At 40.9% G+C, this 22,597-nt stretch overlaps 1 protein-coding gene and 1 long non-coding RNA gene across 3 annotated transcripts in view; one reads left to right on the forward strand and one right to left on the reverse strand.

The window, feature by feature from the left end:
* Positions 1-9,788, forward strand: part of LOC143137214 (uncharacterized) — a 42,116-nt gene extending 32,328 nt beyond the window's left edge. The window contains exons 7-9 of one of the 2 annotated variants that reach the window (XM_076297569.1): positions 163-276; positions 4,727-4,840; positions 9,152-9,788. In XM_076297569.1, the coding sequence (XP_076153684.1) occupies positions 163-276; positions 4,727-4,840; positions 9,152-9,248 (325 nt within the window). In that variant the 3' untranslated portion in view covers positions 9,249-9,788. The remainder of the gene's footprint in view (positions 1-162; positions 277-4,726; positions 4,841-9,151) is intronic. The other variant, XM_076297570.1, reaches the window with a different exon arrangement.
* LOC143137637 (uncharacterized) lies at positions 2,436-3,982 on the reverse strand. The gene is made up of 3 exons (XR_012990041.1): positions 3,432-3,982; positions 3,158-3,256; positions 2,436-2,512 (listed from the first exon to the last, which is right to left on the reverse strand). It is a non-coding gene; the product is annotated as an uncharacterized LOC143137637 (long non-coding RNA).
* Positions 9,789-22,597: the final 12,809 nt, after the last annotated feature.

Consider the following 22,597-nt stretch of genomic DNA (forward strand, 5'->3'; position numbering starts at 1 on the left):
TGTGCGTGTGTGCGTGTGTGTGTGTGAGCCAGAGAGAGAGAGAGAGATTAATTCTTAAATGGAGCATGTATTGTTGTAATATTACTGTAAGTGTGAACAAATGCAATCATCCACAGAGGAATGAGTTGTTATTCAGTTTCTTGTATCTCTTTATGTAACCAGCCCACAGACACACAGACCTCCATATCCAGTGCCCAGCTGTGTGTCCATGAGGAGTGATCGGTCCATGAGGGATTTTCCCAGCTTCCGCAGTGGACCAGTTCCATCAGGTCTAAAGTGAGTAATCATCTGTAGACGTGTCAGTCACATGCAACTCAGCATGGCAAGTGATATGAAGGAGCAAAGGAAAACACACACATGCACACACACACACACACAAACACACACACACACACAAACACACATACACACCTAACTCCTACTCATAGACTCGTACACACACACACACACACACACACGTACCAACACACACACACACACACACACACACACACGTACCAACACACACACACACAGACCTACACACAAACACACACGCAAGCACGCACACACACACACGTACCCACACGCATACACACACAATTCAGACTTTGAGTCTGGAACCGAAGCGTTGGGATGTGATTATGGGGTCGTGTTTCAACAGATACAGGGGAAAAAATGCCTCTGCACACAATTGGATAGATATAACCAATCAGCAATGAAGTAGCTACTTCATTGCTGATTGGTTAGGTCAATCCAATTGTGTGAATTCTGCAGAGAACAGTCAGAACATCCTTCTTCTCGACAAATGTCTTAATCACTGTTTTCTGTTTTTTTATATGTTATATGTCAATAGCTTGTACAAAAGACATGATGGCGATATAAACACGTAGCTTTACGCTATTTAGCTGTAAACAAATTCAACTGAAATACGCTCAGGTCAAGCTTTTAGCTGTAAACAAATTCAACTGCAGTGTGCTCAGGTCAACATTTTTGCAGTAAACAAATTCAACTGAAATATGCTCAGGACAAGCTTTTAGCTGTAAACAAATTCAACTGCAGCACCCTCAGGACAAGCTTTTAGCTATATAAAGGTGATAAATGTGGAAATTAAGATTATTGGAACACATGTAGTAAGCCTACTATTAAAATAGTTAATGTATTGAGTTAACTATCTATATAATTCAAAAGCCTGTCCAGACGCTGAACATTCTTCTATTTTACTTGTTTTCCCAAGAAGCAGGGAAAAGGTTGGGACCAAATGGTTCACTCACTCACTTCCACTGTCACCTTTTCTCTCCCTGGCCCTTTAAATCACTTCTGGTTTGAATCGGAGAGAGTGGAATGAAGAATGGTGGTAGAAAGGTGGCAGTCACATGAAAAATTTCTGGTAACCAGTGGCGTCGTTACACCAGGCATTCGAGGCTATAGCCCCTAATGTCTTGGGAATAGCCCCGGATCTCTATGCCTTAAAACCAGGGCTTTGGACCGGTTCAAGGAACGAAAACGAAAACCGGGAACTTTTTGTATTTTACAGGGAACAGAAACGAAACCGGAAACGTTATTATTTTTTATGTTCTGAAACAGGAACACTTATTTAAAAATAATGGTAACCGGTTAATACCGGTTTTATTTCGTTCCTCAAAGTTTTCGTTGCCTAATTAACTAAAAAAAAAAAGTTAAATTATTACGTTACCATGATGGCTGAGGTTCACTTCCTGTGTGACATCACATCAGACATTCGCTGACTGAATGGAGAGAGAGCGGTGGATTACAAAGTCTCCACTCCACATCTTAAATAAGAGGTAAATTACGATCCATCGTTAATTAAAACGCTCATTCCAAACACAATATCCATAGCTATATTTGTCGACTCCACGTTAATGATGGACTAGCGAACATTTGGCTAAATGGCACCAACACCTCTGTTTGCCTACGGTATGAGTAGGCCTACTGGATGGCCTTTCCCCCCGACAGTTGGAATTTGTTGTTGCCCGAGTGGCATAACCACGTGTCTTAATAATGTTGTTACGTTTGTGTGGAAATTTTCTCTTTTAACAATAAACTACACATTTGAAATAATTGTAGGCCTATTTAATTATTATTATTATTAATAATATAATTATTATTATTTAATAATGGTTGTTATATTATAACATTTGGTTTAAGCTGGATGAGAAAGATGTGACATAGTTCTATAGCATTAAACAGCTGATAGGAACGAAATTAACCGTTCCGGGAACAGTATTTTTTTGTTCTAACCGGTTCGGGAACGTCAATTTATTGGTGGAACTCATAACCGGAAATGTTATAATTCCGTTTCTGTTCGGAACGAACCGATTGGAAAAAAAAATCGGTTCAAAGCCCTGCTTAAAACAGGGGTTCCCAACCTATTTCATTACACGGACCGGACAACAGTTGCCATATATTCAAAGTACAGTCGGCATTGCCCCTGCCAACACCTACATGGTTTCTGGGAGGACAGACCATCCCGTCCAGAAGACCACCAGGTCTTTCAATGTCTCTAAAGAACCTGTAAGAATTAAAAGACAATATCAGAAAATACTTTTAGTAGTAGTTCGTTTGTTATACAATGCTAGCCTGGTTAGCGCTTCGGACTTGTAACCGGAGGGTTGCCGGTTTGAGTCCCGACCAGTAGGCACGGCTGAAGTGCCCTTGAGCAAGGCACCTAACCCCTCACTGTTCCCCGAGCGCCGCTGTTGTTGGAGGCAGCTCACTGTGCCGGGATTAGTGTGCGCTTCACCTCACTGTGTGCTGAGTGTGTTTCACTAATTCACGGATTGGGATACATGCATAGACCAAATTTCCCTCAAGGGATCAAAAGAGTATATATACTTATACTATATACTTATAATACCACAAGAAAATAATATTTGTGATTTACTGAACAAAGTTATAACATTTCATACATCTGTGATTCTGGGGGGCTAACAAATGTGGAGGGCACTGTAAGCTATATTACTGAATACAGTATATGGCAAATGTAGTCATCACAATCACAAAAGATACTTTTGAAAAAAATACTTTCACATATTCTTCAGTCTGCGAGTGGTTCAAGTATAGATCTCTCATCAAATCCAAATCACTCTGATCAGCCAGGTTTCAAAATCTGGGGGGGGGGGGGGAAATCTTAGGAAATATTTGTCATACCACTTACAACGTATTGTCTGAGGTAGGCTGTGACACGGCATGAATCTTCCATTTCATCTTCGTCAACCTCCGCCTCATCTGGTCAAACCACTCTTTTCAAAATCATCTGCAACAAAAACAGTGCGCCCTGTTTGGAATACTATTGTGCACTGTACCATAGTCATGATGTACTTTATTCTGTCAGTTGTTTTCCTCCATTTACAAATTTACCTTTGCAAAAAGAATGTGAGAGGATGTGTCATGCTTGCCATGTTTAAATTGCCATGCTTGGACATTAATACCTTAGGATCCATCAGAGATGAGGCACCTCGTGGGAACAGAACTCTAGCCAGTTCTGGCCATTCTGTTATCATTGGGAGCACCCCAGTATCCTGTAGCCCTCTTTTAAGGCCTGCTTTTCCCGTCTGCCTATGACCTGTTAAACGTATCATAACAACAATATTTTAACCTTATGAAGAACACATTGGAACACCTACCCTCCTTCCCCCAACATTCTAAATCCCATATTGCTATGTAGCATAGTTATGTTATACACCATTTGGAAGCTTGGACACTTGGGAATCCATACATCATAACCTTTTTCATGTCATCTGTATAGTGCTTTTGATTTTACTCATTTTGAGTAGGCCTAAACTGTTCGCCAAAGGCCATCATCTCTGGCCCCAGGTTGATAAAAACAAAAGTAGGCTCTGATTTAGCCTAGTCTACTGTATGACTTCAACGAGGTGATCTTCAGTTTCGTTCTGCTTACAGTATCTCACTGCCACTGCAACGCCTTTGAATGCACTCCGCTGCCCTGTTTACAAATGCTACAGTGGACTTAAACTGCCACCTTGTGGCGATAAGTTGTAATACATTTCACACAGCTGCATAAATCACAGAAAGCGCAAAAGAAGTGGCCACTTCTGAATGGGACCCACTGTATGTGGTAACAGTCAATAATTTTTTTCAAATGTGCTTCATAAACATACAATCCTGCACTGCTGTGTTCGTTGATTATTAAAAGCAAATATATCGGCGCAATGTATGATTTCCAGCTGTCTTATTTGCTATTGTGGAACTATTCACAACCACTCAATATTTGAACCTGAAGCATAGACGGTGGCGCAGCTATCAACGTGCAATGAGTCTTCCAACAGAAATCAATGGGATTTTACAAAATGCCAAATAAAACACGACAGAAACTGTATTTCGCTACGCTACTTGTTTTGGAACATCAACGAACACCTCTAACCACTCGGTGAGTTGCACAGTTTTGAAAACAAACGTTAAGGGTTGTTATAGGACATGTTTGAGTAGCCTACTACAGTATGCCCATTGCCAGCCACCCTGAGAAGTCAAAGGCGATTCAAAACGAGTCAGAAAAGTCGAGACAGGACCAATCGTCAAAATTTCGGTGTCCACCACTCCATTTCATCCAAAAAAAAACAGAAAAGGGCCTTAAAGTGCTAAAAAACAGAATTTTCCTTTAAATGGAGCATGTATTGTTGTAATATTACTGTAAGTGTGAACAAATGCAATCATCCACAGAGGAATGAGTTGTTATTCAGTTTCTTGTATCTTTTTATGTAACCAGCCCACAGACACACAGACCTCCATCTCCAGTGCCCAGCTGTGTGTCAATGAGGAGTGATCAGTCCATGAGGGATTTTCCCAACTTCAGCAGTGGACCAGTTCCATCAGGTCTAAAGTGAGTAATCATCTGTAGACGTGTCAGTCACATGCAACTCAGCATGGCAAGTGATATGAAGGAGCAAAGGAAAACACACACATGCACACACACACACACACAAACACACACACACACACAAACACACATACACACCTAACTCCTACTCATAGACTCGTACACACACACACGTACCAACACACACACAGACACACACACACGTACCAACACACACACACACAGACCTACACACAAACACACACGCAAGCACGCACACACACACACACACACACACACACACACACGTACCCACATGCATACACACACACACACGTACCCACACGCATACACACACAATTCAGACTTTGAGTCTGGAACCGAAGCGTTGGGATGTGATTATGGGGTCGTGTTTCAACAGATACAGGGGAAAAAATGCCTCTGCACACAATTTGATAGATAGAGTAGCTACTTCATTGCTGATTGGTTAGGTCAATCCAATTGTGTGAATTCTGCAGAGAACAGTCAGAACATCCTTCTTTTCGACAAATGTCTTAATCACTGTTTTCTGTTTTTTTATATGTTATATGTCAATAGCTTGTACAAAAGACATGATGGCGATATAAACATGTAGCTTTACGCTATTTAGCTGTAAACAAATTCAACTGAAATACGCTCAGGTCAAGCTTTTAGCTGTAAACAAATTCAACTGCAGTGTGCTCAGGTCAACATTTTTGCAGTAAACAAATTCAACTGAAATATGCTCAGGACAAGCTTTTAGCTGTAAACAAATTCAACTGCAGCACCCTCAGGACAAGCTTTTAGCTATATAAAGGTGATAAATGTGGAAATTAAGATTATTGGAACACATGTAGTAAGCCTACTATTAAAATAGTTAATGTATTGAGTTAACTATCTATATAATTCAAAAGCCTGTCCAGACGCTGAACATTCTTCTATTTTACTTGTTTTCCCAAGAAGCAGGGAAAAGGTTGGGACCAAATGGTTCACTCACTCACTTCCACTGTCACCTTTTCTCTCCCTGGCCCTTTAAATCACTTCTGGTTTGAATCGGAGAGAGTGGAATGAAGAATGGTGGTGGAAAGGTGGCAGTCACATGAAAAATTTCTGGTAACCAGTGGCATCGTTACACCTGGGCATTCGAGGCTATAGCCCCTAATGTCTTGGGAATAGCACCGGATCTCTATGCCTTAAAACAGGGGTTCCCAACCTATTTCATTACACGGACCGGACAACAGTTGACATATTTCTGACGGACCGGTAGCAGGGACGTTGATAGTAGCCTATTTTGTGAGAGGTGGTGCTGATCATATTACGGGTGTTCGGGGGTTAAATACACCCTTTTAACGCAGTTTGAAAGGGGCATACAAATTTTAACAGAGCAAGCAGGGCCCGTTTTCTGTCTGACTCAGGTGACGTGAACATTGGCTACCTGCATGATAAGGTTATCACTTCACTGCTGCTTGACACTACCCTGCATGGAGATATTTCACGTTAACAGTGGAGATGTTAGCAAAACTATAGCGTTTGGTAAATGTAGATCATTAGCTAGCGCAGGGGTTCCCAAACTTTTCAACCCGCGACCCCCAAAATAACCGTGCCAGAGACTGGCGACCCCCACTATCCCTGGATGTGACTCAAAAAATAAAATAAAATGTGCGCACCGGCCATACGCACTAGGCTTATCCAAACACAGGCTTAACGACAACACAAAAGAACAGAGCAGCCTGTTATGATTTTACATATAAAAATTTACTATATGATAAAAGCAGAATACCTTAGTCAAAAAATAATATCCATGTAACATGAGTGCACATTATTGCTGTCGTGCAAACTTAACTTTGAAACATTACTTTAATTTCCATTTTAACAGAAGAATATCTCAGTCAGGGTAATATCCACAAACTGTTGTAAACATATGTACATTGTTGCTGCGCAAATTTACATTTTGGCAACTATGTTTCAGCGTTAATCTCATCTAATGAGATGGATGCGCGCTATGCGCGGAACACAGCAAGTCCATTCTTGGTTTAATTGTGGAGACGGCCACAGATCATCCTTCACATTTAGACTCGATCTGTATTTGTTTTTAATATATGTCAGTGCAGAGAAAGTCTTTTTCGCACAGGTATGTGGAGCCAAACGGCGTCAGTACGTCCATCGCGGCCTTGAATAGCTGTGGATATTCCCTCTCGACTGAAATCCAGAACTCAGCAAGCGTCTTGGAATTAAAATCTTTCTTTAAATTGCGGTCAAGTGACAGCTCTTTTATTTTTCCCAAATTTATTTGATTTATGGAAATCATTTCGCGACCCACCCCTCGGCGTCCCGCGGCCCCTCGGGGGGTCCCGACCCCCACTTTGGGAGCCCATGAGCTAGCAGATCATCTCCCTAATTCATTTCTTTGCGCAACAACCCACCTTATGCGCTCACTCTAGCGAGACAAGGGAAATAAATGTATTTGAAATCTGTCATCGGCATCGCCATAGGCTATTTGCTACAATATAAGCTACTGTTATGCCTACAACAAGTTGTCGCGGTTTTAGGCTATCCGATCGCTATGCTGTTTTCATGAACATTGCAGGAATCCACTACATTCATTGTTTTAAATATTGTTGCTTCTAGCCTACCCACGAGTGGTTCAGTTTGTCAGTTTCACTTGCGCAGACGCGCATACACATTGAATGAGCCCTCATAGCCTACCACTTCCACCTAATGTTATGCCTCTATATTTTATGAATTAAGAAGTATTTATTGATCAGGGAAATATTTAGTTTATTATTCTTTCGGTCCGTGGTTCCATAACACTATTCAGTTGTACCGCAAATTAACAGACAGAAGCACAGGGCATAATCCAGCCTAAATTCGTGGCTCAGTGGAGCAGCAATCTACTCGTCGAGGAGGCTCATAGTTTGAAGATCATAGACCATAGATCATAGACAGAGAAAGCCTATGCAATTTGAATTTATGGTCTGTGTTACTAGCTAGTAGTAGCCAGCCTCTGTACGTCGCTAGCTTTAAGACACTTCATTTGGATAACTGAATAAATCAACTTACGTATCCTACCGGCTCTGTAGGATCGAATCACGTTCCATTAAGTCTACTAGTACAGTAGTCAAGCCTTTTTTAACACTGCTAGCTACCATAGCATATAAACCGAGTGGAAGAGCCAGGCTAGCCACAGGTAGTCCTAGGCAAACATACCAATGATTTCCATGAAAACTGAAAATTGAACAAGGAGTTGTGTTGGATTAATATATTTAAGGTTAGCGATTAGAGTGGCACCTGAAAATGATGCATTCATTCATCACGTCACGGGCATTAAAAAATGGTTGGGTGTGAGGTCTCTGTTAAATGACGATTTTTTTTTCTCTTAATGCCCCATAAATACCATATACTCAGTAGGCCTAGGTCTAGTGAGGGACAATTAGCTTTATTTGTTATGAAAATATGATAATTAAGGACCTCAACGATTGGCCTTCCTTTCCTTCTCAAACTACGTTGAAATTGCATCTTTAACAGCCCAATTTTCCAAATTTCCTGAGGATAAACCCCTGGACCCCCATAAAAAAAATTGCTGGGCTAAAGCCCAGGATCTTTTGCACTTCTAGTGATGCCCCTGCTGGTAACCTCCATATAATTTTTAATACCCAGACAGAATTACATAATTTCGGGGATATGCTGAGCCTTTGTTAAATACACCTTTTTGTAGATTTCTGATACTCGGTGAGATCAGTTGCTTTCCTTATTTTCTAGTTTTTGGACTGAAGTTTGGTGTTTTGTTTTCTGTACTGAAGCGCACATGAGTTTCAATCCATGAATTTTATTAGTCATACAACAAGATCCAAGTTTGGCACAGATTCTCAAGTTTTCATAGAGGCTTGTCAATGCAACAAGTCCAGACTGAACTTCCTAACCTCAAATTTTGTGGCAGGGGCTAAGTTCGGGCTGGCTTTCCAGGCTTTTACTCATCCATCCATCTGTCATCTCCCCCTTCTCTCTCTCTCCCTTCTTGCTATTGACCTTAGTGTGTCTCAGGCTCTCATGCCTAAGGTCACAGGTTCAAGGCCAGTTGAACACGTCAGGTCACAAACACCATGAAAGGAATGTGCAGCCTTCCCTATTGCCCGAGTCTGATGCCACACTCTAAGTGCTTGTGATTTGACCAGTGGTGTTGGACTTCCTGTTTCTGCTGCGGCTGCTGTTAGTCACAATGTCACAATAGAGCCCTCTGTCTCTCATGCAGTCTGGCTCACTAGGAGATGGTTGTCATGGACACTGATTGATGACCTTCTTCTCTCCTTTATCCTGCAGGTGGCGTGATGAATTGGATGATTGGAGAAGATTTGACGAATTTGAAAAGATTCACACAGACCAGCAGCACACACACAGACCAGCAGCACACACTTAGACCAGCATCATCGGGAGCAGAGCGTTTAGAGTGTTGAGCCACGGCCCTCAGCTGGGATCTGTGATGGGATCTGTGGTGCAGGAACTCATGAAGTGACACACACACATAGACACACAGAGACACACACACACACACACACACACACACACACACACACACACACCAGCAGCACACAGGAAACAGCCTCTTCCTGAGTGGAGCTCAGCAGTGAGATGAATGGAGAATGGAGGCGTATCCTGATCAGTCAGAGATGATTGACAGCATGCAGCATGGACTCCGCAGACAGAGGAAGACCAGTCACTCTCCAACATGTGCACAGATGGACATATGGACTGGGGTGGACATTGTGTGAATGTCAGGATCTGTTGTATCTATTTGGTATTGTTTTGTCATGTATGAAACCATATGGACATGTGGACTGGACTGGGATGGACTCTGTATTTAACATCTATCACCATCTGTTTTAAAATACGTCTTCATTAGGATTTGTTATTGCTCCCTCATATATGTAACTATATGGATACTGTTGTTAAAAGTGTGTGCGTTTGTGAATTGATTTCCAATCTTTGATGATATTAGTGAGTGAGTATACACAAGTGAACATGTCAGGTTTTTTTGTACAATGTAATTATGTTTACTTAAATGAATAAACATCTTCTTAGATAGATAGATAGATAGATAGATAGATACTTTATTGATCCCCAGGCGAAATTCAAGGTCTCAGTAGCATACGGACAACACACACACATTCACTAACAGCAGAAAAAAGTAATTAAAAGTATATCATATAAAAAACACAACTAAGCAATAAGGACAGTAGAAGATAAAGAATATACTAAATATACTAAAATACAAATTATACTAAATAACACGTAATCTAAATCAATTCTAAAAACAGTATCCACATAGTGGGTGATTAATCAATCAAGAGGCGCTTGCAATGACTGAGGCAGGGACTGAGCCTGTGATTCTCTGTGCATAGTAAGGTAAGGTGCTCTGTGTGAGTGAGTGTCATGGTGATGGTGCAAATGAGTAAGTCCAACAGTGCAAGAATAAAGTCTATATATATCTATATATATATAACTATATTAAGAAAAGGTATAAGTGTGGCCACAGTTCGGCTGTGGCATGGAGGGAGGGGTTATGCATATGTGCTAATATAGCACGCAAACAGTAAGGCAGAAAGACAGTGGTAAAAAGTGGCTAGTGGACAGACAGTATCCAAACATGGAGGGGGAGAAGAGGCAGACAGACTATGCGGAGAAGTCTATATCTCCCCTTCCCTTAAGTGAAGCATGGAACAGTTCAATGGCTCTGAGGACAAATGACTTCATCAGTCTGTCTGTTGTGCAAGGCAGTGAGCGAAGTCTCCAGCTGATCAGGCTCTTCTGCTTTACAATAGTGCTGCGGAGTGGATGACACTCATTGTCCAAGATGTTGATCAGTTTGTTCAGGGTCCTTTTGTCAGATATTGAAGTGATGCACTCCAGTTCAGCTCACACTACAGAGCCAGCTTTCCTTACCAGCCTGTCAATTCGCCCAGCATCCTTCTTCTTTGTGCTTCGTCCCCAGCATACTACTGCATAGAAGAGGACGCTGGCAACAACAGACTGGTAGAACATCCTGAGGAGCTTGCTGCACACATTGAAGGACCGCAGCTTCCTCAGGAAGTACAGCCTGCTCTGCCCTTTCTTGTAGAGTGCGTCAGTGTTGGCTGACCAGTCCAGTTTATTGTCCAGGTGGAGACCCAGATACTTGTAGGTGCTTACTACCTCCACATTGACCCCATCAATGGAGACTAGTAGCATAGTGGGCTTAGACCTGCAGAAATCCACCACCATCTCCTCGGTCTTTGAAGTGTTGAGTTGAAGATGATTGAGTTTGCACCATTGCACAAAGTCCTCCACCAGGCTCAGGGGCGGAGTGGGACACTAAAATCCACCGGGAAAATTCTGACGGCACCGGCCCCCGCCCCCCCCCCCCCCCCCCAATATGCACACACATCAATAGCACAAACAATATAGGCCTAGTGCTAATGCAATGAATACAACAAGCCAATCACCCACAAACCAGGCACTTTCAATAAATGTGTAAGGAACTAGATATGCAACAGTGCAGTATAAACAGCTTTGTGGGTGGATGGAAATTTCAAGCATCATGCAAGGACATATCTGGGTATCATAGCACTCCAATAGTTGCCTGTATACATTTAAAAAAGGCCTAGCCTACAGACAATGTCAACCTAATAAAACAGGTAATTAAATAATTGAAAAAACAGGCACTTTGAATAGTTTTGTACGAGAACGATTAAAGTAAGCCTATATAGGCTTACATATAGACAATTCCAACGAGTTCCACAAACCATTTATGAGCCTGAGTGGCCCACTAAATAGTCATTAGGCTAGGCCTAGGCTACATATCAACATAAGACTAGCTTGTGCAAGTTTAATTAACGTCAATGCTTTAGCTCCTAACCTTTCTCTCTGCCTTCCATCCATATGTAAAACAGCAAGCAATCACGCAAATCCGTCGACTGTCAAAACTCCTGTAGCTTTCCTCGAACTTGATCGTTTGTAGGGTCATGTCATTAGACGACGGGCCGCTCATTTATCCCCCTACATTTCTGTATAGACTTGACCTGCAATCGGTTCATTGGATAAACCAGAAACACATTCCCCATTCCCAGGAGGCTTTGCTCCATTCTAGTTTAGGCTTACGTTAATTTACTGTAAGTACAAACAAACAAATTAAATTGTAATTTTTTATTTGGGATGAAAGTTCTGTAACGCCTAAATAAGACAAACATGAATTAAGATAAAAAACTAAGGCTAGCCTACACAAAAATCAGCATGGGAGAGATGAGTGCGCAGGGTAACCATGAATGACATATAGACAGTGAGCAAGTGGTATAAATATTGGTTGGACTTTTAACACTTAAAAGTGTGAGTCTCGGAGATTTTCGCGGAATATTCTTAGTGCATGAGCCAGGTTGATGGCCGCGGACGACTCACGGCCGCTGTAATAGCTGTATGGGCTGGCCCGCACCACACAGACTCATCGGCCGGCCCACCGAGAAAACTCCCGATCGTCCCGATTGCCACTCTGCCTCTGACCAGGCTCCTGTACTCCTCCTCCTGTCCGTTCCTGATACACCCCACAATTGCAGTATTGTCAGAAAACTTCTGCATGTGGCATGACTCGGTGTTGTAGCAGAAGTCAGACGTGTACAGGGTGAACAGGACTGGAGAGAGCACAGTTCCCTGTGGCACTCCGGTGCTTCTGATCACAGTGTCAGAGAGACAGTTCTTCAGTCTTGAATTTCCCCTGGGGATCAATAAAGTATCTATCTATCTATCTCTATCTAAACATGTATGTTTGGTCTTGTAAATTGCTGTTTTCTAAAACGGTGTGTACATACTTTGAATATAGTACATTGTCATTATGTAATGTAATTCCTCTGCGCGTCGGGGGTTCTGTTCGCTCTGTCAGGATTTATTTTCCAGTAATTACCGGCGGACAATACATTATCCCGCTTATTATACAGCTACTTGCCAAAACAAGAAAAGAAACTTAAGTTTAACGCCGTGATTGTCGTGAGAGCACGATTCATTGGTCCTTGCATACCATCAGGCTTCTCAGCTAGGAGTAGAGAAAGAATTTCCCCTGTTTTTATGTTCACTCCAAGTTGGCCTATCATAACTTACCAACTCTGCACTGTACACCCTAAACTGGCTATTTATATTTTTCTGTGAAATAACCAAATGTATTTGTTCAACTTTATGAAGCAGAATTATGCACTAGGCTACTTGGAACATAACACATTTTTGTTTGCGCAGGAGAGAGAATGGCAGCGATTAACAAATTGCACTTGTTGCTGGTTACCAAACCAAAATATTTCCAAAACTTCAAAAACTCAGTGTCTAAAACTCAACTCAGACTCAACCCTCTTATTGCTTGCAGTCTGTTAGATAAAGCGCTGCAGATTACATTATTCATTTCTGATTAATTGCGTCTTTCATCTTTTGCAACATCTGCTTGTTAGGCTGGGCTACTGTCAATGTCCTTGTACAGGTAAATGTTCAACAATTGCTGGTGTACAGGCTATAATCAATTAGCTAAATCATTTGTCCAGCTGTTTAAAAAAAAAATTGCGCTACATTCAGTATATAGTATATAAGTATATATACTCTTTTGATCCCGTGAGGGAAATTTGGTCTCTGCATTTATCCCAATCCGTGAATTAGTGAAACACACTCAGCACACAGTGAACACACAATGAGGTGAAGCACACACTAATCCCGGCGCAGTGAGCTGCCTGCAACAACAGCGGCGCTCGGGGAGCAGTGAGGGGTTAGGTGCCTTGCTCAAGGGCACTTCAGCCGTGCCTACTGGTCGGGGTTCGAACCGGCAACCCTCCGGTTACAAGCCCGAAGCGCTAACCAGTAGGCCACGGCTGCCCCTATTTTTATATATTTTTATACTTTTTTCAAACGCAAAAAAGTGCTTTGATGTCTTTTTTTTGTTGTCGTTTGAACGTCGGCAAGCAGGCATGTTGCGGTTGCAATGAACGAGGATATTGGTTTTATCTGCGGATTTATTTTTGCATTATTTTGAATATGACTCGCTCCAGTCTAAACAGCACGTCTACTTTTACCACACGCATCTCAGTTCTAACACACATATCCCCTCTCGCTTTCTCTCTCTCCATCCCTGTGCATGGGGCTCTCTTAAAGGAAAATTCCGGTATTTAGCACTTTTAGTCCCTTTTCTGCTTTGTTTTGGATGAACTAGAGTGGTGGACACCGAAATTTTGACGATTGGTCCTGTCTCAACTTTTCTGACTCATTTTGAATCGCCTTTTAATCAGAGTGGCTGCCTACAGGCATGCTCAAACATGTCCTCAAACAACCCTTAATGTTCATTTTCAAAACTGTGCAACTCACCGAGTGGTTAGTTGATCAGGGCATATATCTTGGTTTAGAGGCCCGCTTACCTCAGGTTCAGGATTTTTTTTTTCTACTATCACCCCTTTGTTTGAAAGCAAAATTTGCTTTAGCTGCATGTTTTTAGTGTTTTGAGAGAGTAACAGCCTTTTGCAAGCAAAATGTGTCATTTTGGCCTGAGTACTTTTGTTCAGACATGGGTGTTAACTGTTTAGATAACGTGATGTCAGAGTTGACACAAGCATCAAGCACAAAGCAATCGAGAAAAACTGTAATAGATTGAAGTCAGACTTAATGATGGTAGTTTGGAGATTAAAACATTTACTGTAGGCCCACATTATCCAAAGCACGAGGGCTTCAGTGACTAGTTCCTTTTTATTTTACTTTAGAGGAACACAAAACTTAACACAAACACAAAACAGTTTCAGTTCTCCTGAAGAAGCGGCAAGCAAAATATTCTTTTCTAGCATAAAACCATGATCAAGATAAGTAATTTAAAAGCTCAAATCCTTTTATAACATATGTACAACATATAACTTTAAAATACTATCATACAGGCATTTGTGTTTTGCTAAGTGTTTTTCTAGTGCTCTAAACCGCAGTGTCATCAGGCCTGTTGCCTGGAATCCATGTGACTTGGGACACAGACCAGCCCTCATCTGAGAGATGTCACGCCCCCTCCAGCACAAACACAAAGCAGAAACATAGTAACAATCAAACTCAGACATTGAAGAGGACTTCAGGAGAAGGATAGCTTTCAGGTGATCACAGATCAGGTACATTTACAATACAAATTATACACACATTCCTTTCTTTTCATATTTGCCATATGTAGCAATGCTAATAGGCTATTGTTGTCTTTAATAGAAATGTTTTTATACTTAAATGTAAATATACAGTTAAGCAGAAAATGATTCCTATATTCCCACCCTTTTGTGCTTGCATAACCATAACTTTGAGGCCTATCCCTAGTTGTGTACAGTTGCTGTACATATATGCGTGTGTTGTAATCCTCAGGTCATATATTTATTCAATCCTTCCACAGATCAGAGGGGTATTTTACAAAACCTAGATAAGGGATTAAGATGGGATTTTTAGGGTATCCTGGATGAATTTAGCCTTGACTTGGTTTCACAAAAGAGATGGCACATAAGTTACCATGGGGATTTATTCTCTGCACCTAGCCTGGTTCCGACCAGGCTAACAGCCAAGCTAAGTTAATTCTAATGGTAATCATGTTGTCTTATTGGTTCAGCTAGCTGTCATTCAAATCAGACCTCCGTGCTAATTTTTAAGGAGCTTTATTCCATTTACAGTGTATATATTTGCTAAATGCATTTGCTCGCAAAACAAAATAGATTGTCTGCCTACTACCATATGGTTATTATTTTAATTGTGATAGCCTTATAATTATTAACATAGGCCTAGGTACTCGTTTGCTTATTTTGTTGATAGACGTTTGATATAGCCTACTGTAGTTGATTGGAAGTGGAGGGGCAAGTGTGTGCATCTTTACAGTGGCAAACGCTTTCTTAATGGCGTTGAGTGCCAAGACAAGGAAGCACTCACAAGTGGGTGCATACGTAAACCTGCATTCAGTTGGATTCCCCATTCCAAAAAGGACAACTTTACTTCATTGTTAGTCTATATCAAAAGCAATTGTTCACTTTGTGTGAATCACGCTATTTCCCGTATCTCTTTTATTCCAACCGTGGATACTTTGGAGCAGAAACGAGAACGTGCACACATCCTGAATTAGTTACACCTGGCTTGACATAGTCGTCCCTACTCATCCTGGATTGACGTTAGTGAAACGAGTTGAGCTAAGATGACCAGACAACGCTATGTCAAACCTCGATTTATCGCTTATCTTGGATGTCTTAATTCTGCCTTTGTGAAATACACCTCTGGTCATACTAGACTTGTAGTCAAGACCACCTAAACCGAGACCAAGACACTACCAAGACCAGAGGGTATCAAGACCGAGACCAAGACGAGACCAAGGCCAAGACAGACTGAGTCAAGACCAAGACAAAGTCGAGACGAGACCGAGACCAAGACCGAGACCAAAAAAAAAAACAGCTAGTAAGCTGGTGTTACACCATAACTTGCATCAATTGAATAAGAGCAGCATACTGGGGTAAGAGGTTCAGTCCCAGTTTAAATTCAATTTAAGAAGGTATTATTTCAACTACAGACAGAACAATGCAGAGACAGAGCATGTCATGAATGTGTGTGACTGTGAGCTCACTCACTGTAAATGTTTTCGTAGACTGGGTGAGATAAACTATGTATAGCAATTGCATGACAGCTGTTACTGCACTATTAGAGGATTGAGACTCCTTTGTCTGCTGTTGAGGACTGATATTACTGACTGAGTGATACTAACTGGTCCAAAAGTCATCTGATAAAACAGCTAACACCTCCAACAGCTATGGGAAATATGTAACTAATTACAATTATACTTAATTTGTAGATGAAATTTAAGATACACAATTATAACCTTGCCAGAAATAGATTAAGCCTGTGAAGTCAAAACAATGTAATATGCAGATGTTATTTAAATGTCAATGGTCACATTTATTTAGTTAAACAACTCAATTTTAAATAAAATACAGTAAACAACAATGACATGCACACATGTCACATTAATCAAATGCAAACTTTCTTGGCCCTGGACTGCAAATTTCTTTATGTTCCGTGAATGCAAATTTATTGATGGTGGAATTCGCTGACATTATTATTACTAGGTCTGACTGAGACTGACAGCTATAACGTAAACCTAACGTTTCGCGCTGGCTACACTTGCGTCTTTTGATTGGATGAGCGCCAGTTTCTTAATCACAACAAAATACATGTATGTCATTGATTGGTTGCATTTGAAAGGTTGCATTTGAAGGGCGTGAAAGGCGAAATAATTTAATGTTGCATTATCGAATGTTATGTTTTGTATCATGGACATTATTTGTTGCAAATCTCCCGACCACTATGTCGACCTGAGACCGCAAGACCAAGACAATGAGACCAAGACAAGACCGAGGGATCCGAGACCAAGACAAGACCAAGACCAAAGACGGTCGAGACTGTGACAAGACCGAGACCATGTAAAAGTGAAAAAAAGACCGGTCTCGAGACATCCAACTCTAGGTCATACTCTACTATTTATTTAGAGCAGAATTGATTTCACAATCACACTGCCATTGTGCAGTTCTCTCGTTTTTTGGGGGAAGTAGAGCTGCCCAGTTTACATAAATAGGGAATGTTTTAAACTGTCTTCTGACAGGGTCAGCTGACAGAGTGCTTAACCACAGCGGTGTCAGAATCTTCTACATGCAGCGGCAGTGTGAGATGTCTATCCATGGTGATTGTATTCGTCTTTCCATCTCGGAGTTTGATATGATCTCCGTTCTGATGATACTTTGCTCAATTTCATAGGAACTATATGAAGAAATAGATATTTTCTGTGGTTTTAGAGATACTTTGCTGTGTTGATACATGCTGTTTCGAAGTGTGTACCAAAAATTTCAGACCCCAATTTGATGAGCAAAGTTCTGGAGAAACCTGAATTAAGTAGACAGCAAACAGTAACCAAGGGGGCAATATACATGCACATGCATGAACATGTGCACATGGTCACGCTTACAGGCCACTTAGCATACCACTTCCTTTATGCAGCATCAGGGTAAAGAAGGACAACCATCAGTGCAGCACTCCCCCAATCAGGCCTTTATGGTAGAGTGGTCAGATGAAAGCCCTTTTTTGCCGGGGGGTTGGTCAAAAAGCACCTGAATGACTCTCAGACCATGACAAGTAAAATCATCTGGTCTGATGAAACCAAAGCGGAACTATTTGGCCACAATTCCCAACGGTGTGTGTGGAAGAAACCAGGCACTGATTTGCACTGATGTTTGTCCTTCTTTACGCTTCTCTCATCTTCTCAAAGGAACTCTGGATCTTATTCATAGTGACCATTGAGTCCTTGGTTACATGTCTAACCAGGCCCTTCGTCCCGGATTACTCGTTTAAGTAACACAATTTCTGTTGATTGTTACAAACTTTTCCATTTGAGAATGATGGAAGCTACCGTGCTCTTGGACACTTTCAATGCTGCAGAAATGTGTTCTTCCCCAGATCTGTCTTCACACAACCCTGTCTCACAGGTCTATGGACAATTCTCTCAACATTGTGGCTCGATTTTCACTCTGACATACACCATCAACTGTGAGACCTTATATAAAGAGATGTGTGCCTCTCCTAATAATGTCCAGTGAATTAATGTAGGCACAGGTGGACTCCAATCAAGTTGTAGAAGCATCTCAAGGACCATTAATAGAAGTAGGATGTGCCAGAGCTCAATTGCAAATGTTATAGCAAAGGGTCTGAATACTTATGTAAATATTTCAGTCTTTTTTATATATATAAATTTACATAACACTCAAAACACCGTTTTTTTTGTGGAGTGTTGGAGTATTGTGTGTAGATTGATGAGAAAAAACGAATTAACTGAATCCATGTTAAGATGATTCTGAAACATACCAAAATGTGGAAAACTTGAAAGGGTCTGAAAACTTTCCGTATGCATTGTAAACTGAACAAAACTATGGTTCTATGCAGGGTAGGAATTTCACGGCGGCCACGACCCCCTTGCGTTGGCCGAGATGCCCCTTTGAAAATCAGAGGTTTACAGGCCACTGTGGCCTTGGTGCCCCCTTCTCTCAATATTCTGGTTTGCGTCGGACTAATAGCGTATTTTATTATAATATATTTTATTATTATATTTTATTATAATAATCTTTCACAGCGCAAATTATTGTAGCATTTTACGCAGTGGAAAAGTGACAGCGCACGGCAAGAAAGTAAGTGCGTCCAGATTCCCATTCTTCTCAGTTGAACTACTTGCGAAGTAGCCTACTCATCATACAGGCATCACAAGTATCACATCACATGAAAGAGCTTTTTCTCAGCTTTTAAACGATGTTAGCCATTTGGTGAACGGTTCGTGAGACAAATAAATACTATGATTAAATTGAATCATAAATTCTAGGACCTGCGCCCATCTCCCTCATTCATCTTGGAATACTTAACAAACCCTTCGTTCAAAACATGGCAAACCATATATCAAAATAAACAGCAGACATTACCGAACACAACCTGTACAGTTAGCCATTCCAGAGTAATCCGGTTTTGAATTTGTAGCAAATTTCGACATGCATGTCTCCAAATTTGGGCTTTAAGTTTCACAATGTGTTTAATTTGTTTTTTCCTACGTGATTTCATAACATGCCAAATACAAAATAAATGTTACAAATGTCGCCTAGATGTCGGTAAATATTAAAATCAGAGGATATACAGCTGACTAAGAGTTTGTTAAAGTAGCCTTAATGATGACAAAATGCTAAGCATGCATCTAGGCTATTTGAGTTTCTTAAAGCTTAGTTGTGCTTAAATTGTTCAATTTCATACCAGGCCAAGTATAAAATAAATGTTAAATATAGCCTAGATATCTGTAAATATTAGATGATCAGATGATTTACAGATGATTTACATAATATGTCATGTTTCATGTTTTTGTAATGTTTCATACAGTGATGCAGGTCTATTGAATAGGCTAAATACAATTTCAATCATTTTTATAGACTACTGCATACAGTAGGCTATAAAAATGATTTAGGCTATAAAAATGATTGAAATTGTTAACTTTGGCCTTGGTGCCCTGACATGTGGCCTTTGTGCCCCCCACCAAATATGCCCAACTGAAGGCCCAGTGGCCTTGCCCCCAAAATGGTGAAATTCCAAGCCTGGTTCTATGTCATTGTTGGCAAACTCATGATACCCTTTATATTAGATTGTAATACAGTATGCTGTGTTTGGAAAATAGGCTTCCGCTGGATTTTCATGTGAAAATTGATTTTGTGCATATTTTGCTAGTATAGAGTCTAAGGAACAAAATGTTTTTTGTCTTCTAATTTTCCCGATCCATCTTTTTGTGTTTTTATCTATATGTTTTAAAATAAGCAATTATATCTAATCCGAAAAGTGAAAAGTAGACCAAACCAGTAGATTGACAAAAAGAGGAATTATGTCGTAAAATTAAGACTATACTAGACGCCACAGGATTTTCATCGAAAGTCATCAAATTTAACATTCAGAGAAAAAAGATAGTTGCCTACAGAAATTGGAGAAATTGGAGAATAATGAAAGCATACCAGTACATTTAAAACAACAATGCTAATGGTTTGAAATCAATTGTGAGTTTGATTGTCTTCCCTCTTGAACAAAACGAGTGAATGAATAAATAATATAAACTCAAAAACAACTTTGCATATGGCTATTCAAAACTATCTATACATTCTTAGATTAAAAGGGTTCACTCCAAATTATTGTCTAGGTGTATTAGGTGGTCATAAAATAAATTAGTATCAACTTAATATCTACTGTATTGTCTCCCATAAGTCCCAACATGTTTGAAAAATATTTATCTTAAATGCAATGGCTTTCAATTTGTCATTTAGGCCTAATATTTAATCTGTGTAGCACACAGTTGATTTGGCATTCATGAACAATCGTCGACACATGAAGTAGTTTTAATTATTAGCTGCCTATAGCTGCATCAGATATAATATAGCCCACTGGCAAAGCATAATCTACTGTCACTGAACAGCCTATCAAATGTGCATGACCCTTCAGCAGTATGTCTTTCATTAAAGAGTATAACTAAAAATGCCATTTTCAAGGTGATAATCTATATAGCCTAAATAGGCCTACTTCGCATTGGAAGCGAACCTGTGAACACGCAAGAATATAATTCCTTTCCCACGCTGTCTCGCTACACGTTACACCATCACAGAACGTAAATGACAGCGAGATTCCTAGAACCACACGCATGTCAAGTGTAAACATTTTAAGTCGCATAATCTTCATAAATTCTTTGGAGCTAGTGAATGTGCAAATCCATGTGTGACCGGAGCGCAATGCCCCAAACCAGTTTTTACACCCACTTACACTAAATAACAGAGGTACCCCACAGTTCTTACAGATAAGACAGAGACGTGGTCTGCAATTTAAGTAAGGGATAATGTATAGAACGCCGGTCATTATTGGGAAAATAAGTCCGCCATGAAGGGACACCATCTTGGTCACTGTGATGCTAAGCACTAGTCCTGGTGTGGACTATGGCTACCCTCAACAGGTCTCCAACTGCAGGGTTACCAAGGCCTGGCTCCCTCCCGATACCCCCACGAGGCTGTGGAGCAGCCAGTGCTGGTGGGCTGGATGAATCTTGACCAGTGGCAACAGGTTTAAACTCAGAGCGATGCATGGTCTTAAGGGGGCCTTCTTTCCCATACGGCCTGATCTTACAGTGTGTGCCAATGCCATCCAGACACTCCACAATTTCATATTTGGTGGACGCCCAGGTATTTTGGATTTTGTGGTGACCGTGAAAGTGGTTCTTGCAAAAGACTAGAATGCCAGGTGGTAATATGGGTACGGGTACAGGACCACCACGCTTACAATATGCCACAGCCTTTTCTAAGTGTCTGCTAGCACTAGCATAGACAGAAGTCAGGTACTCTTGATATTGCACCACCCAATCAGTTGGTGGACTGTCCCTGTGGTCACCTCTGGTATTTCCAAGTAGGTGGTCGACTGGTAATTGTGACTTCTGACCGAACATCAGCTCGTATGGGAAGTGCTGTGTGGACTGGTGCACGGTGTTATTATAGGCGAACAGGAGCTGAGGGAGCAACTGGGGCCATTTATGCTTCTTTTCAGGAGATCCTGAGCAAGTCATGAAGTGTCTTGTTGAAACATTGAGAGAGAGGGGAAAAAGTCTGCAACACCAGTATATGCTCCCAAGTTATAGTTTATTTACCGTGACGTTTCGGGCCAACTCAAGCCCTTCATCAGACGTGAGTCAACAATCCAAAGACACCCATATATGTACAATTAAGTGATCACATGATCACACAGTGGTGTTACACAGGCAAGTAATTACCCAATCACAGCAATAGCCAACACATGTTCAGTAATGCAGTGCATACATATATCCATACACATATCTACATTTTCCAGAAACACCTACATACACTATATACAAAAATTACAGGAATCCAACAACTACAAAAACATGACCTCATTCTCTGTCCACAGGATACACAACGGTCAGATGTCAAAAACAGACTGTGCAAAATTGTGCAAAATAGTGCAAAATGTGCAGACTGGCATCCATTGTCAAAATGTGCAAATTAGCATGTCGGCATTAAACTCATGTTCACTTATAGTAGCTGGGTCATTCCGTGTCAAATCACCCAGTGGCTGGCAGGTCACCCTCTCCCAAAAAATCTGAAAAAAATCACAGGTGTTTGTAGACCAAACCTATGCATAAATCTTAAATAGTATATCTGT

Source organism: Alosa pseudoharengus, unplaced genomic scaffold (assembly GCF_046254945.1).
Source record: "Alosa pseudoharengus isolate Yale_2024_CS ecotype anadromous, Long Island Sound unplaced genomic scaffold, YU_APseudo_1.1 YU_APseudo_1.1_scf_1, whole genome shotgun sequence".
Classification (NCBI taxonomy): Eukaryota; Metazoa; Chordata; class Actinopteri; order Clupeiformes; family Clupeidae; genus Alosa; species Alosa pseudoharengus.